Raw genomic sequence first — 13,950 nt, 5'->3', positions numbered from 1 at the left:
CATAGAGGGGGATGCTAAGGCCACAGTGAGAGTTAGGGTTCACTGTCAGGGCCCAGCTTAGAACCAGAAGCAGAAGCCAAAGCCTCTGTCCCCAACCCTGTGGCTCTCAGGCCCTTGCCTGGGTCCAGTACACTCAGCCCAGTGTGCAGGTCTGGAGGGAAGACAGGAAGGGACACCACAGAGGAGTGGCCTGGGCCAGGGGGCTGGTGTTGGGGAGCTCCCAGAGGACCAAGTACAGGTGGCAGAGCCAGGGCAAGATCTGGAGTCTCCGAAAGCAGGGCCTTGGCAAGCAGCACCCAGTGCCTGTGCAGTTGCCGCTGTGCACAGCACCCATCGAACTGGGTTCGGTTCCAGCTCTTCCTCCTACTCGCTGTGTGATCTTGAGTAAGTCATGGCCCTCTCTGAGCCTCAGTACTTTCTTGTGATATAAAAGAGGATGGAATATGCTGACCTCAAAGCACACTTTCAGGATTAAAAGGAACTGTAAGTCCCTCCTCCCAGGATGTGGCACCCTGGGTGCTCTGCTCCTAGACAAGCTGTTGCTGCTGGGGTCCTAGTAATTTTACCTTCGTTGGCTAGATGAGGTGACTAGATGGGGTGGGCCTCCTCAATCCCATTTCATGCAGGGAAAGAGCGTGGCTCAGGGAGCAGCGGGCACCTGCTTAAGGTCACACAGCAAAGAAGAGCAAGATCCAGAAGCTGCCAAACTCCTTTGCAGGATCCCACACCTGCCTCGCCAGCCAAGCCCGGGAAGTCCCCCCAGAGGTGGGGGAGGCGAGCCGAGGGGCCAACCTCTCCCCTCCAGCCCTTGCAGGTGTGTATATCGGCGGAGGGGGCAGGGAGGGGGACCGCTCCCCAGCAGCTGCGTCTCAGCCAGGCACCCACACCCCCCCAGTAACACACACCTTCCGACACAAACCAGCACGTCCCGCGCGCACTGGCACCTCCCTGTGCCTGCGCGCACACACTCCAACACCTCTCCTTCCTCTGCCCGCCGCGTGGCCGCTCCCACCCGGAATCCTGAGTGGACGCAGTGGCCTCAAGTCGCGTACACTCCTCCACCCACCCCGTCCTGACGTCACGTGGGGTAGAGCCCGGAGACACTCTATGGGGGGGGGGGAGCGGGGGGAGGGGAGTCGGCGGAGCTCCCGGGGCCGGGACAGTCACTCTCTGGGCGGTGGGGCCGGGCACAGCCAGCGCCGCCCCCCCTCCAGCCCCCACCCCGTCCCGCCCCACACGCCCTCGGAAGCACAGGCTCGCCGCGCAACGCTGGGGGGCTCCCCGGCACCCCAGCCTCTCGTCCCCAGCCCGCAGCACATCCGGGCCCCCCTTACCCTCCAGAGGCACCAGGAGTTGTCGCAGGGGGGCCTCGGGAAATTCCCTGGACCCCTGTGCCAGGAGGTGCCCGGTGTGCCCGCCCGCCACCCCCCCCCGGGGGCGGTGCCCGGGGGCGCTGCCCCATGGAGCGGGGAGGCGGGCGCCGTCTGCTCCCGGAGCCGTGACCCAAGTCGGAGGCGTGTGTCGCAGCCGCCCCGACCCCCGCGGATCATGCGCCGTCGCCCCTGGCTCTCCAGTCCCGCTGGGCTGTGAGCCCCCCACTCCCCGCCCGTCACGGCCCGCGCGCCATGGGCAGCGCCCACCCTTGCCCCTGGCTGCGGCTTCTCCGACCCGGGCCCCAGCCGCGGCCCGCGCTGTGCGCGCTCCTGTTCTTCCTCCTGCTGCTGGCTGCCGCCCTGCCCAGGTGAGCCCTCACCTTATGCTCCGCCCTCCTGGAGAGCTGGGACCCCCAGCCACAGGGGCCTCTGGCGCTCCTGCTGGGGCAGGGGACCCTGGAAGGAGGGAGGGACAGTGTCGCAGGAGAGTTCTAGTGCCCAATGAAAGTGCTCTCACGGGAGGACGTGGAGCCCGTGACAGAATATGGGCAGTCCGAGCAGACAGGGCAGTGCCCAGCAGAACGATGGCTACTAGAAGGGAAGGTGTGTGTTCGGGGGGCGGGGAGCAAGTACCAAGCTGGAGTCCTGTGCTGTGCGGAGGGGATGCACCCCACCCCAGGAAGCTCGAACTGCCTTTGCTCCACCTTGGAGACGGCCCACAGGCAGGGACAGGGGTCAGGGGCTGGAAGGGTGTACGTCCAGGTGGGGTCAGTGAGAGACTGCAGGTGGACATGTTCTCAGTGTGTGTGTGTGTGTGTGTGTGTGTGTGTGTGTGTGTGTGACTACGTCTGATGAAGGGTGCGTGTGTGTAGGTGTTCCTGGGTCTGGGTGTTCCCTACACTGTGCAGAAATGTGTCTTCGAGAATATGGCTCTCTGAACTATGTCTTTAAGGGTGATCTTCAGGGGAAGGCAGTGTAGGTGAGCAGCTCTGCCCGGGGATGCACTTCCTAAATGCTGTGTGCGCAGCCATTCTGGCTGTGTGCATCTGCTCATGTTACCCTGGGCGGGTGTGCAGCTCGGTGGGTTTTACTGGAAGCGGTGAGAAGGTCAAGGAAAGGAGAATGCTCTAGGAGTACACTGACAGGCCCAAACCTAAAAGGCAAGGGTTGAAGAAACACGGGGACTGTGGCCTTGGGGACAGACCGTGCACCTTTAGATGGGGTCCTCCTAGTCCCCCAAACGCTCACCCACCCGGCATGCCCGCAGGTCTGCACCCAATGACATCCTGGGCCTCCGCCTTCCCCCGGAGCCCGTGCTCAACGCCAACACCGTGTGCCTGACACTGCCCGGCCTGAGCAGGCGGCAGATGGAGGTGTGCGTGCGCCACCCCGACGTGGCGGCCTCCGCCATCCAGGGCATCCAGATCGCCATCCACGAGTGTCAGCACCAGTTCCGGGACCAGCGCTGGAACTGCTCCAGTCTCGAGACTCGGAACAAGATCCCCTACGAGAGTCCCATCTTCAGCAGAGGTAGCCGCCCCTCATCTTGTCCCTCCCCCCTCCCCATCCAGCACCCCCGTCCCAGAACCGATCTGCCAACCACCCCAACCCACTCCCTGGAGCCGCCCCCCCCACCCCGGGGCAGACAAATGGGGCAGGCGTGGCGCCCGGCTGGGCTGTGTGGGTCCAGGGTGACAGGTCCCATGCCTGAGAACTGGACTCGTGGGTGATCCTGCTCTGTCATTGACACTGCGGATCTCAGGCCCAGAAATATCTGTATCTGTGAGATGCCCCACTTTCCCCTCTACCAAGCAAACAGCATTGAGGCTGGCAAGCCTGTGAGTAATAAAGCACCCAGAATCAGCATGAAGAGGGGTTGGGGACGTTTGCCAAATGGCGTAGGTGAGGGAGGCCTGGGCAGGTAAAAGGTCTGTACTTCCAAAGAAGCTCTTCCCAGCAGGGTGCACCACCAGCCTCTGTGTCATCCTCGCCACCTTGGAAAACTCTCTCTGAATCAGAGGTACTGGGTGTGTGTGTGTGTGTGTGTGTGTGTACACGCGCGCTTGCCCGCCTGCAGCCCAGCAGGCCTGGTGGCCCTGCCAGTTCCCTTTCCCCTCACAGCTCAGAGAAGCGGAAGCCCGCTCCTGTCCTCCCTCCCCGCCGCTGGGTGACCCAGGTCTCACCTGGGCAACCCTTGGGATGGCTTGGGCTGGAGACGGAGGAAGGTTTTGTCACTCACTTCTGCTCACACCCACCTCCTGTGTTGGTATCTTAGGCCTTCACTCAGGTCTTCTGGGGGAGCTGGGGTCCTGCCCCGTGCATGGGCCTAGCTGGGTATCTGCATGTCTCCCTCTCAGCTGTTTGGGTGGGGTGGTGTGGAGACCCGGCTCCTTGGGACTTGCCCAATTCTCAGTTGACAGTGGAAGAGAAAGGAGGCGAACCCCTACACCCTCTGGCCTTGGGACCTGAGGCTGCTGGGAGAATCAGACTCCAATGGACCCCAACTTCAGGGAGAACTTAGAGAGCCACGGCCTTCCCCTTTTCATCAAGACCCCTCCGAGCTTTCCCTGGGCCCCAAGTCAGGGGCCACCCTAGTCTCCCCCAGCCCATCCCCAGGCCGCCCGCCCCGCCCCCGCGCGTTCTCCCTCCCGCCTCCCCCGCGAGCCCGGGGCGCTGTTTCTCCCTGGCTGAGCCCAGCCCGACGCGTGTGGCGGCATGCAGCCGCGAACTAATCCCCTGCGGGCCGCGGCAGACGGCTCCCGGGCCCAGCCGTGCTGCTCTCAAAGGGGCGCCCCCCACCCGGCCCTGAGCTCCAGCCCCGCCCGCTGCGCCGCTCTCTCGAGCCTCTCCAGCCCTCCTGGAGCGGCGGGCCCGGACCCCGGCCGGCCGGCCGGCCCCTCCGGCGCCCCGCCCCGCCCCAACGCCCGCGCTGGCGACGGCGCGAAGTGACAGGCCTCTGCACCTTTCCTGCCCCGGCCGGGCCAGGCCGGCGCTCGTCGCCGCCGCGCGCCCGCTCCCGCTCCGGGTTGCTAGGTCACCCGCGTACCCCGAAGCCTCGGCCTCCTTCCAGCGCTCCAGCCCCCGCTTCGGTTTTGCTCCCTGGGGACTCGGGCGGGTGCTGAGCTTCACACCCCTGTCGCTTCCGAAAGGGCGAGGCAAGGCAAGCCCTTTACCCCTCCCGGGCCTCGGTGCCCCCTCTTCCCCTCTGGTCCTCGGGTCCCCTCTGACGAAGCCAGGCGTCCCAGTGGCTGCGCCGGGGGAGGCCCGCGAGGCCTGGCGGAGAACGCGAGGTCTTTGACTCGGGGGGCGAGCTGTGAGCGGTGGAACCGCGCGGGGTTGGCGCGGCGCCAGGCGCTCCCGGGTTCACCTGCAGTTTAATAAGCGGGAGGTGAGCTGGGGGGACGGGTGGGGGGAGAGGTTAGGGGTGGAGGGGGAGACTTGCCGGGGCTAGCCGGGCGGGGCGGCGCCCAAAGCGGGGAGGGGGTGGGACGGCGGCTCCTGGCTCGGCAGGGGAGCTGGGCTCCTTCCTCCGGCCTCAGGACAGCGTCGTCCTTCGCCTCTTGGGCTCCCGCTCCCGAACTGCGACACCTCATTTGTGCCCCTCTCTGGAGTAGGGGACTCTGGGCCTCTGGAAGGAAATTCCACTCCTCCCTCAGAGATCCACCCTTCTGCCCCTCTCTCGGGCCACATCCCTTTCACCCTCCTGAGGTCGTCTCCTGGTCCGTCTGGGCCCGTCACCTGCAGGACTAGCTAAATTTAAATCCCATGGGACCAGTCTTGGTGGCACCCAGCCCCTGGTCTGGGACCCTCCCGAATTTCACTTCTTTTTAAGCTATGGATTGTCCATGGTGGGGTCAGGTGACCTCAGCTTCTCCCAGGTGGAATATCAGGGTGCAGAGCCCCATTCTGACCCAGGCCACCAATGGGGTTTCTGAAAGGTGCGTTTTGCCATGTTTTAAATACAGACTGCTAGGAGGGGTGGTCTCTTGGGGCTTCCGTCTTAATGCTCTTACTCTCGTCTAATTGTCCTCGAGGTGGGCTGGGCTGAAGGATAGGGCTCTAATGTAGCACAGAGAAAGCAAGGAGACTGACAACCTAGAGGAGGTGCTTGGGAAGGCAGGCGCATCATAGGGCTTTACCTAGGCAAAGTGAGGATGGGGCCGGTGGTGCTGGAGCCTGGGGTTGGGGGACAGGGAGAGGGGCCCTAGGGGGCTGGAGTCAGAAAAAGGCTGTGACCCAAGTGCCGAGGGCACTGGTGTCCCCAGCTTTTTGTTCGAGGACCCAGAGGGTTGGTGCCTGGGTGGGTGGGGTGCTGGGCAGAACATCATCAGCTGGAGGGGAGCTCTTCCTTGTGAGGACTAGAGGAACCCGCCCATCTATCACTCAGGGACCCAAGGGAGATTTGAGGACAGAGCTGCCTCAGACTGGCCCTGGGCCCTGGAGTGAGAGGAGGTGAGAGGACAGAGGGAACCTCGATGGAGGGGGTGAAGGAGATTCGGGGAGCAGGTTCTGGAGGTCCCACGTGGTTTAGGCATGCCCTCCCTACGGCCCAGACCTATTCCAAAAGAGGGTGCGTGAGGCCCCACAGCAAGCCAGGGTCCCAGCGCAGGGGCAGCCAGCAAATTAGAGCCCAGCCTCTGTTCTCCAAGGCCCTGGCTCGCTCTTCTCCCACCTCCCTTTTACATCCATCCTCAGAGAGTCTTGGTTTTATGCCTGTGTCTCCAGGCTTGGGGTCCGTGGTAGCACTCCGTGGGGACACAGAGGTCCAGACGGTCATATCCCAGGGTTACCTGAGGTCCTATCAGTCTGACGGCACCCAATAAATCAGCCAACACACACTACGTACTTGCTGTGTGTCAGGCACTTTTCCAAAGCACTTTATCTACACTTTAGGGCCCTCAAACAATCCCCACTCGGTCGGTCCTGTTATTATCCTCATTTTACACATGAGGCTAAGAGAGGATTAGTCACGCAGCTGGTAAGTGAGCTGCAGAAGCAGGACTCCAGTGCAGGCCAGCTGACTAGAGATGGCGCCCAGCCCCTGCCCTACGGCCTCCCCCACCTCCGTGTGCCCCGAGGAGAGCTGTGCAGTGAGAGAGCAGTCCAAGAAATGAGAGCGATGCACACACACACACACACCCCTACCCTTGTCTGAGCAAACATGCAGCCACATTCAGTGTCACCCCTAAGTGTTCCCATATGCACACAACTCTCCCCCTCTCTCTCAGCCCGGGCACAGGAGCACGCACAGATTATTGGCACAGAGGGAATGGACCAGCCCTCTCGCCTTCCCTGATTCTTTGATTCACATGCACAGGACTCAAGCTTCTCTGGACCCTCCTGGTTCCCACTGGCTCCCGAACCCTCTCTCCTCCACACTCCCCTACCCTCCAGACCTCCTCCCACAGTCCCTTCCTGGCCGTTGGCTTCAGCCTGTAGCAGCAGCTGACTCCACTTAGATGCTGGCAGTCCCTGTCCCAGATCAAAGGCAGGGCGGCTAATTGTGCGTCTTAACGAGCCCCCCCACCAATGCTCGGGGCAGCCCAGCTGGCCGAGGCCCCACCCTCTCCCCCTCCAGCTGGCCAGATGGCACGGTGCCTGCGTCTGCCCCAGACTGTTGGGGCCAGGACCGAAACTGGGGCCCTGAATGGGAGCTGGGGGCAGACCCAGGGAGCTGGACTTCTCCGAGGCCTGGATTCTTAGAACGAAGGATGGCCACACAAACCCTGCCTGGGCACACCTACGTGTGGCAGCCACTGGAGCCCAGGGGACGGTTTCTTTTGCTGCTGGGGGGGAGGCATGGATGTTCCCTGCAGGCTGTGGGCTACATTTCTCCAGATCCCCCCAGCCCGCCCTTGAACGTCACAGAGCCTGGAAGATGGCGGTGGGCCCAGCACATCCCCCTGGACCAGCCTCTCTCTTTTTTAAAAAAGTAATTTCTTTCTAGAGAGAGGGGAAGGAAGGGAGACAAACGTGGATTGGCTGCTCGTTTGCCTCCCGCATGCCCCCAGCTGGCCAACAACCCAGGCATGTGCCCTGACTGGGAACTGAACCAGTGACCTTTAGGTTCGCAGGCCGACGATCAATCCGCTGAGCCACACCAGCCAGGGCTGGACCAGCCTCTTGCTCTTTCCTGGCGCCATGCATAGGCAGGGCCACGGGAACTGGGCACCGGGCTACCTGGGTTTCTTATTCAGCAGCAGGTCTTCCCTAGAGTCCAACGTCTCTCAGCAGAAAGTTGTCAGGCCTGGGAGTTGGGTCCAGCTTCATAACCCCTGTGACCTTGGGCATCCCTTTTTTGCACTGTGTGTGTGTATGTGTGTGTGGTGGGAAGATTTCTGAGGCCTGGGCTGCCTCTGGAGGTCTGAGTATTGCCATTCCCCCTAGGAGTGGGCTGATGACTGCTCAGCGATAAGAGAAGCGTTTCACAGTCCCACAGACAAAAGGCCATGCATGTACACAGGGTGTGCTCTCCAGCTTGGGTCTGCCCTCCTTTTCCTTGGGCCCCAGCTCCCGGAGCAGTGCCGATTCCTCCGCAGCTCCCACCGATTCCCAGCGCCTCCTTCGAAGGCTCCAGCCCCACCCCCATCCCTTCCTGTCTGCTCCCAAGATGCCATGAGCTGAAGAGACAATAGGGAAGAACAGTCTGCTTTATGGTTTCTGGTGGCCCAGGTGACTTATTCTAGAGCAATGAGCTTCTAGGCTCTGTCCTGGTCAGGGACACTAAAAACAATGTCCTAAAACTATAGAAATAGTGGGTGAGGTCAGGAAGCAAGAAGTCCTCAATAACAGCTAGGGTTTATATAGTGCTTATTATGAGTATGGTATTATTTTAAGCACTTTAAAGTTACTAACTCATTTAATTCTTGGAACAACAATGAGGCAGATAATGATAACCCTGTTTTACAGACGAGAAAACTGAGGCACAGGGAAGTCAACTCACTTGGCCAAGGTCACATAACTATTGACATTTAGTAAGTGGAAAGGCAAGATGTGAACCAGGCAATCTGGCTTTAGAGTTCAATTCTTAACTACTACTATACATCTTGCTTGGGTTTTTCCTTTTCTTGTTGTTGTTTTGGCTGGGCAGGAAGAGGAGGACAGGCTCTGATATGCAGAGGGTGAGCATTAGGGGTAGGAGTGGGCTGGGGTCTCTGTCCAGTCCTGGTCAACTCTCTGGATCTGTGGGTCCTCTGAGAGCATGTCCTTCCAGTCCCTGGTGCTGGGTCAGAAGGACCCAGAGTTCTCCTCTGGACCTCTGACCTCCCCCAAGGCCATCCGTCTCTGGCCTGGTTTGAGCTTCCTCCACGGGTAGATTCTTCTCCTTGTATGGGGCCTGTTATTGCTCTTGGCTTCTCCCATTGCCCACACAGGTTCAGAGCCTGGTCAGAAACTTGTACCAGATCCCGCTCCTCACTAGCCCTTTCTCAGACACAGAATAAGCAAGAAGCAGCGTGTGGGTCCAGGAGCCAGACACTCCTCTTCAAGTAGGCCTTCCCTTGCCACAGGCCGAGACCTACCCGGGGTTTTCCCAGAGAACAGCTCAGGCTGGGCACACCAGGAGGACAGCAGTGCAGACAAGTCAGGGGCTAGGCTGGCCCAGCCCTGAGCCCCTGAGAGTGGCTCCTCAGGGAGTTCCTGTGCCCCTTGAGCATCCCAGGGGAAGTGTCTGCCTTAGCTCGCCCTCCCCTCTCAGGTTTCAAAACCGCTGTGTGCTCGGCCCCGTGCAAGGCACAGGACTCACCTCCAGAATCCCTCAAACAATCCTCCGCTGACCTAGACTCACCCCGGGTGGCTGGGTGGTGACCCTTTCGGAGCAGACCTTTGGGGATGTCCTGTGGACAGCAAAGGGGGAGACCCTGCTGGTGCCAGTTCCCTGCCTCTCACATCCGGGCCTCAGAGAGGGTTCTGGGTAGACCGGAGGGAGCACCAGGCAGGCAGTCTTGAGCTCAGAAGCTTTAGGAGGACACCCGTTCCTTCGATTTACCCTCCTGCCCATTACCGTTCCCTGCAGCCCGGAATTCCGTGACTGGTAACTCACTCTTTCTGTTGCATTTGCCTTCTCTCTGCAGGCGTGGTGTTCAAGTGCAACTATCACATGAGAGGGAGTCAGTTAAGTGCCTGATCTTCAAAAGAATGTTTACCAGATACTTTCTGTCCAACAGGGGAGATGTAGACGCAAATTCCGAGCTTGCTAAGCGGTGGTGTTAGTGAAACGGAGAAGGGAGTGCAAAAAGGGGCTTAAGGGGGAGACCTCCGCCGCTCCAGCCTCTGTGCTGAACTTCCGATGTGATTTCTGACCCGCTTTGACTCTGTGCCCTGTAGCAGACCTTCCCCCAACACTGGGCCTCTGTTTCCCGTCTGCATGGTGAGAAGACTGAGCAGGGAACGCAGAGGGATGGGATGTCAAGGCCGCTCAGAGCCTGTGTTTCCTGGATCTCTACCCGCAGGTTTCCGAGAGAGTGCCTTCGCCTACGCCATCGCCGCAGCCGGCGTAGTGCACGCGGTGTCCAACGCTTGCGCCCTGGGCAAACTGAGGGCGTGTGGCTGCGATGCGTCCCGGCGCGGGGATGAGGAGGCCTTCCGTCGGAAGCTGCACCGCCTGCAGCTGGACGCGCTGCAGCGCGGTAAGGGCTTGAGCCATGGGGTTCCCGAACACCCAGCCCTGCCCCCCGCCAGCCCTGGCCTGCAGGACTCCTGGGAGTGGGGCGGCTGTAGCCCGGACGTGGGCTTTGGGGAACGCTTCTCTAAGGACTTTCTGGATTCCCGGGAGCCTCACAGAGACATCCACGCACGCATGAGGCTCCACAACAACCGAGTTGGGAGGCAGGTGAGAGCTACCTTCTCTATCCCCTCCCTCTACACCAAATCCCTCTGCCGAGCCCTGCCCCCACAACCTACCTCTCCTCTGGGGACCACAGGCCTCCCCCTAACGCAGCAATTTTCTCATTGCCCCCCCCCAATTCAGACAACAAACGTGCACTGAATACCTACTGCGTGCTAGGCACTTCGTTAGGCCTGGGGACAGAGGACAGAAACAGCCTGTGCCCTCATCAGCTCGCCCCCTGCTGAGCAGCCTGCTCTGCCTGTTCCTCTGGGAACAGTGGTGAAAGGCAGCAGACCCCAGGGGTCTCGGCCTGGCTCTGCCACCCTCTCCCCTCCCCTTTAAAGTGAGAAGTTTGGGCTGGATCACCCCTAAGGCCTATCAGCTCTAGTGTTCCATGACTCTGTGATATCCTTTGCTGCGCCCCCTCCTCTCCCAACCTTTCTGTGCAGATGGGGAGCTCCTCAAAGTGGAGTGCCCAGGGACTGCCGTGGAACTGTGCTCTAGGCTCCCTTACCCGCAAATGTTCGCACTAACCCAAAGGTCTCATTCATTTGAGAGAGAGAGAGAGAGAGAGAGCAAGCACTCAAATGAAAGTAAGAGTAAACTGGATTTACTGAGTGCTCACTACAGGTTAGGCATTGTTTGGAGGGCTTTACTGCATACTAGCTTATTTAATCCATACGACTTCCTGTCGAGGGTACTGTTACGAACCTCAGGTTCAGACGTGGGAACTGAGGCACAGAGAGACTAAACTTGCACAAGGAGGTGTAACCAGTGAGAAAGTGGTAGGGGCAGGACGCACCCCCGGGGCCCCTCAGCTCTGAGGCCCTGCCGTTGTGTTTATAGCACAGCCCCTTCTGTGCGCACACCTACACGGAGGTACCTCCTAGCCCTTGTGGGTGCTCAGCACCCTCCTTTCCTGATTATCTGGCCTCCACCCCTTCTCTCGCCCTGCCAGGCCTGCTCAGGCCTCCGTCCTGGCTCCCCCTCACCCTGGCTGGCACCCTTTCCATCTCACTCCCCTTGCTCCTGGCCTCCCAGCCCAGGCCGGTTTGCCTTCCCCTTCCTCGAAAACTCCAAGCTGATTCAGCTCTTCCCATTCTGACTTAGAGGTGAGGTAAACTGATGCATGTCCACCCTCAGGTCCAGCCCAGCTCCCCCTAAGCCATGCCCTGTCCATGCAGCTCTTTTCCCAAGCTTCAGTACTATCCCAGCCCCTACCGACAGCACCTCCTCCTCCTCGTTAAACTGGTTAATTAATGGCTGCTGCCTGTGGGAAGCAGATGTTCTGGAGCTGTTGGCCAGGGCAGGCATCGGGCTAGTTCCCACGTGGTGCTGACACCGCAGGCGTCAGGAGTCCTTTCAAACTTGGGGGACGAGTGAGGGTCACTCTTTCATGGCCCCACTGCCCAGGTTTGGGGGCTCAGACCATTGCTCCCCCACCTGAGGGTGTTTCTGAAGTGGAACAGTGGTGGGGAGAAGGATGTGGTCAGTCCCCCTGGGCCCTCCGGCGAGGCTTCTTTGGGGGGAGACTGCAGAGCAGGCTGAGAGCTGGGCAGGCTGTGGGTAGGTTCTGTTCCCTCGCCACCTCCTTTGGAGGTCTGGGAACCTCTCTCTCTACTTTCCTTGGGTTGAGGGTCTGGCTCGTTGGGGTCTCTTCCCATTCTGCATTCCAGTAAAGCCTTGGGGCCCTGTTGGTTTCGCTGTTTTCTAGGGGGAACTGTGGCAGTCAGCATTGGGCAGAATGAGCTCGAGCTGGTATACTGGGGGAAGGGGTGTCTCCCAGGTCCCCCCCCCCCACCTCCTTAAGCCTCAAGAGCTTGCAGGGCCCAGGGAAGGAAAGGGGCTTTCTGAGGCTCCCCGCAGCCCCGACTCACCACCTGGAGCAAGGCCAGAGGCTTTGGGGATGGGATGTAGTGGGGGCAGCACACGCCAGCTCTTGGCCCCCACGGAGGGATGGAAGGAGAGGGAATTTCCCTGAGGATCTGGGATCCCCCCTCAGGAAGCAAGAGCCTCCAGCCCCAAGGGCCCCCTGCAGGTGCTGAGAACAGTGGGCAGGAGAGGAGGGGGAGCAGGAAGGAGGGAATTCCCCCAGGGCCTGGCCTGGTGGGAGGTGGATGCCGGAGCAGCAGAAGAGCAGGCAGATTTCTTTTCTGGACAGCCTGGCGCAGGAGCTGTGCCACCCCGTCCCCCAACTCCGCTTCAGCCTCAGCTTTTGCCTCTGTTCAATGGGAGTTGGTTTCAAAAGGCTCTGATTCTCACAGGACAGTGTCTCGTGTTGCAAGGAGGGCTGTGGGGCTGGCCGCAGGCGTTGCCTCTCACCGTGCTTCCCTCTGCAGGCGGTGATGGAGAACATGCGGCGGAAGTGCAAGTGCCACGGCACTTCAGGCAGCTGCCAGCTCAAGACGTGCTGGCAGGTGACGCCGGAGTTCCGCGCGGTGGGGGCGCTGCTGCGCAACCGCTTCCACCGAGCCACGCTCATCCGGCCACACAACCGCAACGGCGGCCAGCTTGAGGCCGGCCCCGTGGGGGCACCCTCCGCGGCCCCGGGCGTTCCCGGGCCACGCCGCCGGGCCAACCCGGCAGACCTGGTCTATTTCGAGAAGTCGCCCGACTTCTGCGAGCGCGAGCCGCGCCTGGACTCGGCGGGCACCGTGGGCCGCCTGTGCAACAAGAGCAGCACAGGCCCCGACGGCTGCGGCAGCATGTGCTGCGGTCGCGGCCACAACATCCTGCGCCAGACGCGCAGCGAGCGCTGCCACTGCCGCTTCCACTGGTGCTGCTTCGTGGTCTGCGAGGAGTGCCGCATCACCGAGTGGGTCAGCGTCTGCAAGTGAGCGGAGGGCTCCCCCTCCCTGAGACTGGCCCTTTCTCTGCGGCTTGCGATCTTGACAAGAGTCGCTTCGGCTCCTGGGAGAGGAGGCTGGACCACTAAATCTTATAGGAACCTCCCAGTTCTGAGGGTCGTCAGGTTTGCAATCACGGGAAAGTCGAGACCCCATCACTCACTTCGGGCTGCAGGACTGATCTGCCTCTTCCCCTCTCTGCCCCAAGCTCAGCTGGGCTGGGAACACTCCCACTGGCTAGGGCAGTGTCAGCCAGGCAGCCCCAGGCCTGTCTCCTTTCCGTCCCCTCACCCTTTCCCCTGGAGTGGGAGAGAAGGTATGGAAGCGGATCACAAAGAAGAAATGGACATAACTGGGCCGCAGCAACTCTCGACAGGCCGCAGACACCCTCCCCAGCAGGCCTCCACCCCTTGTCATTCAATGAACAAATATTTATTTTGCACTCTGTTGTGGCCTGGTGCTCTTCAGGCGATAAGGTGCTGGGGACACAGATGTGAATAAAAGAGACAGCACCTGCCCTCTTGGAGTTTACACGCTGGCTGGGGGGAGTGGACAATAAATAAGTAAATACACAAACAAGGTCATTTCAGACAATGCTATGTGTGATGACGAAACTGAAACAGGGTGATGGATGTAGAGTGATTTGGGGGAGTGGGGCTCCTGTGGATAAAGCCACTGGGTTTTCCAGGAAGGCCTCCCGGAGCCCCATACTTATGCTTAGACCCCCATGATGAAGGGAGAGCCATGCACAGGGAGGGTAAGGGCTTCCCAGGCAGCAGCCATGTGGATGCAAAGGAGAGGAACAGCGAAGAGGCCCGGGGAGCTGGAGCGAAGAAATCAAGGGGCAGATCAGTAGGAGAAGAGCTGGGTGCGGGGCAAGGGTCACATCACATGTGCTAGGCTC

General features: G+C 60.7%; 1 protein-coding gene across 2 annotated transcripts; it reads left to right on the top strand.

Annotated features, from left to right (window-relative positions):
* Positions 1–1,278: 1,278 nt before the first annotated feature.
* Positions 1,279–13,608, top strand: WNT10A (Wnt family member 10A). 2 transcript variants are annotated; one of them, XM_045854220.1, is made up of 4 exons: positions 1,279–1,741; positions 2,641–2,903; positions 9,824–10,203; positions 12,540–13,608. In XM_045854220.1, exons 1-4 carry the CDS (start codon positions 1,626–1,628, stop codon positions 13,035–13,037), a joined length of 1,257 nt encoding a protein of 418 aa, XP_045710176.1. In that variant the 5' UTR covers positions 1,279–1,625; the 3' UTR covers positions 13,038–13,608. The 2 variants fall into 2 exon arrangements, with proteins under 2 accessions (XP_045710176.1, XP_045710183.1); XM_045854227.1 differs by lacking the exon at positions 1,279–1,741 and adding an exon at positions 1,858–1,976.
* The last annotated feature ends 342 nt before the right edge of the window (positions 13,609–13,950 follow it).

Source organism: Phyllostomus hastatus, unplaced genomic scaffold (genome assembly GCF_019186645.2).
Source record: "Phyllostomus hastatus isolate PE091 unplaced genomic scaffold, TTU_PhHast_1.1 phas_contig_137, whole genome shotgun sequence".
Classification (NCBI taxonomy): domain Eukaryota; kingdom Metazoa; phylum Chordata; class Mammalia; order Chiroptera; family Phyllostomidae; genus Phyllostomus; species Phyllostomus hastatus.
This window is presented reverse-complemented; position numbering and strand designations above follow the sequence as displayed.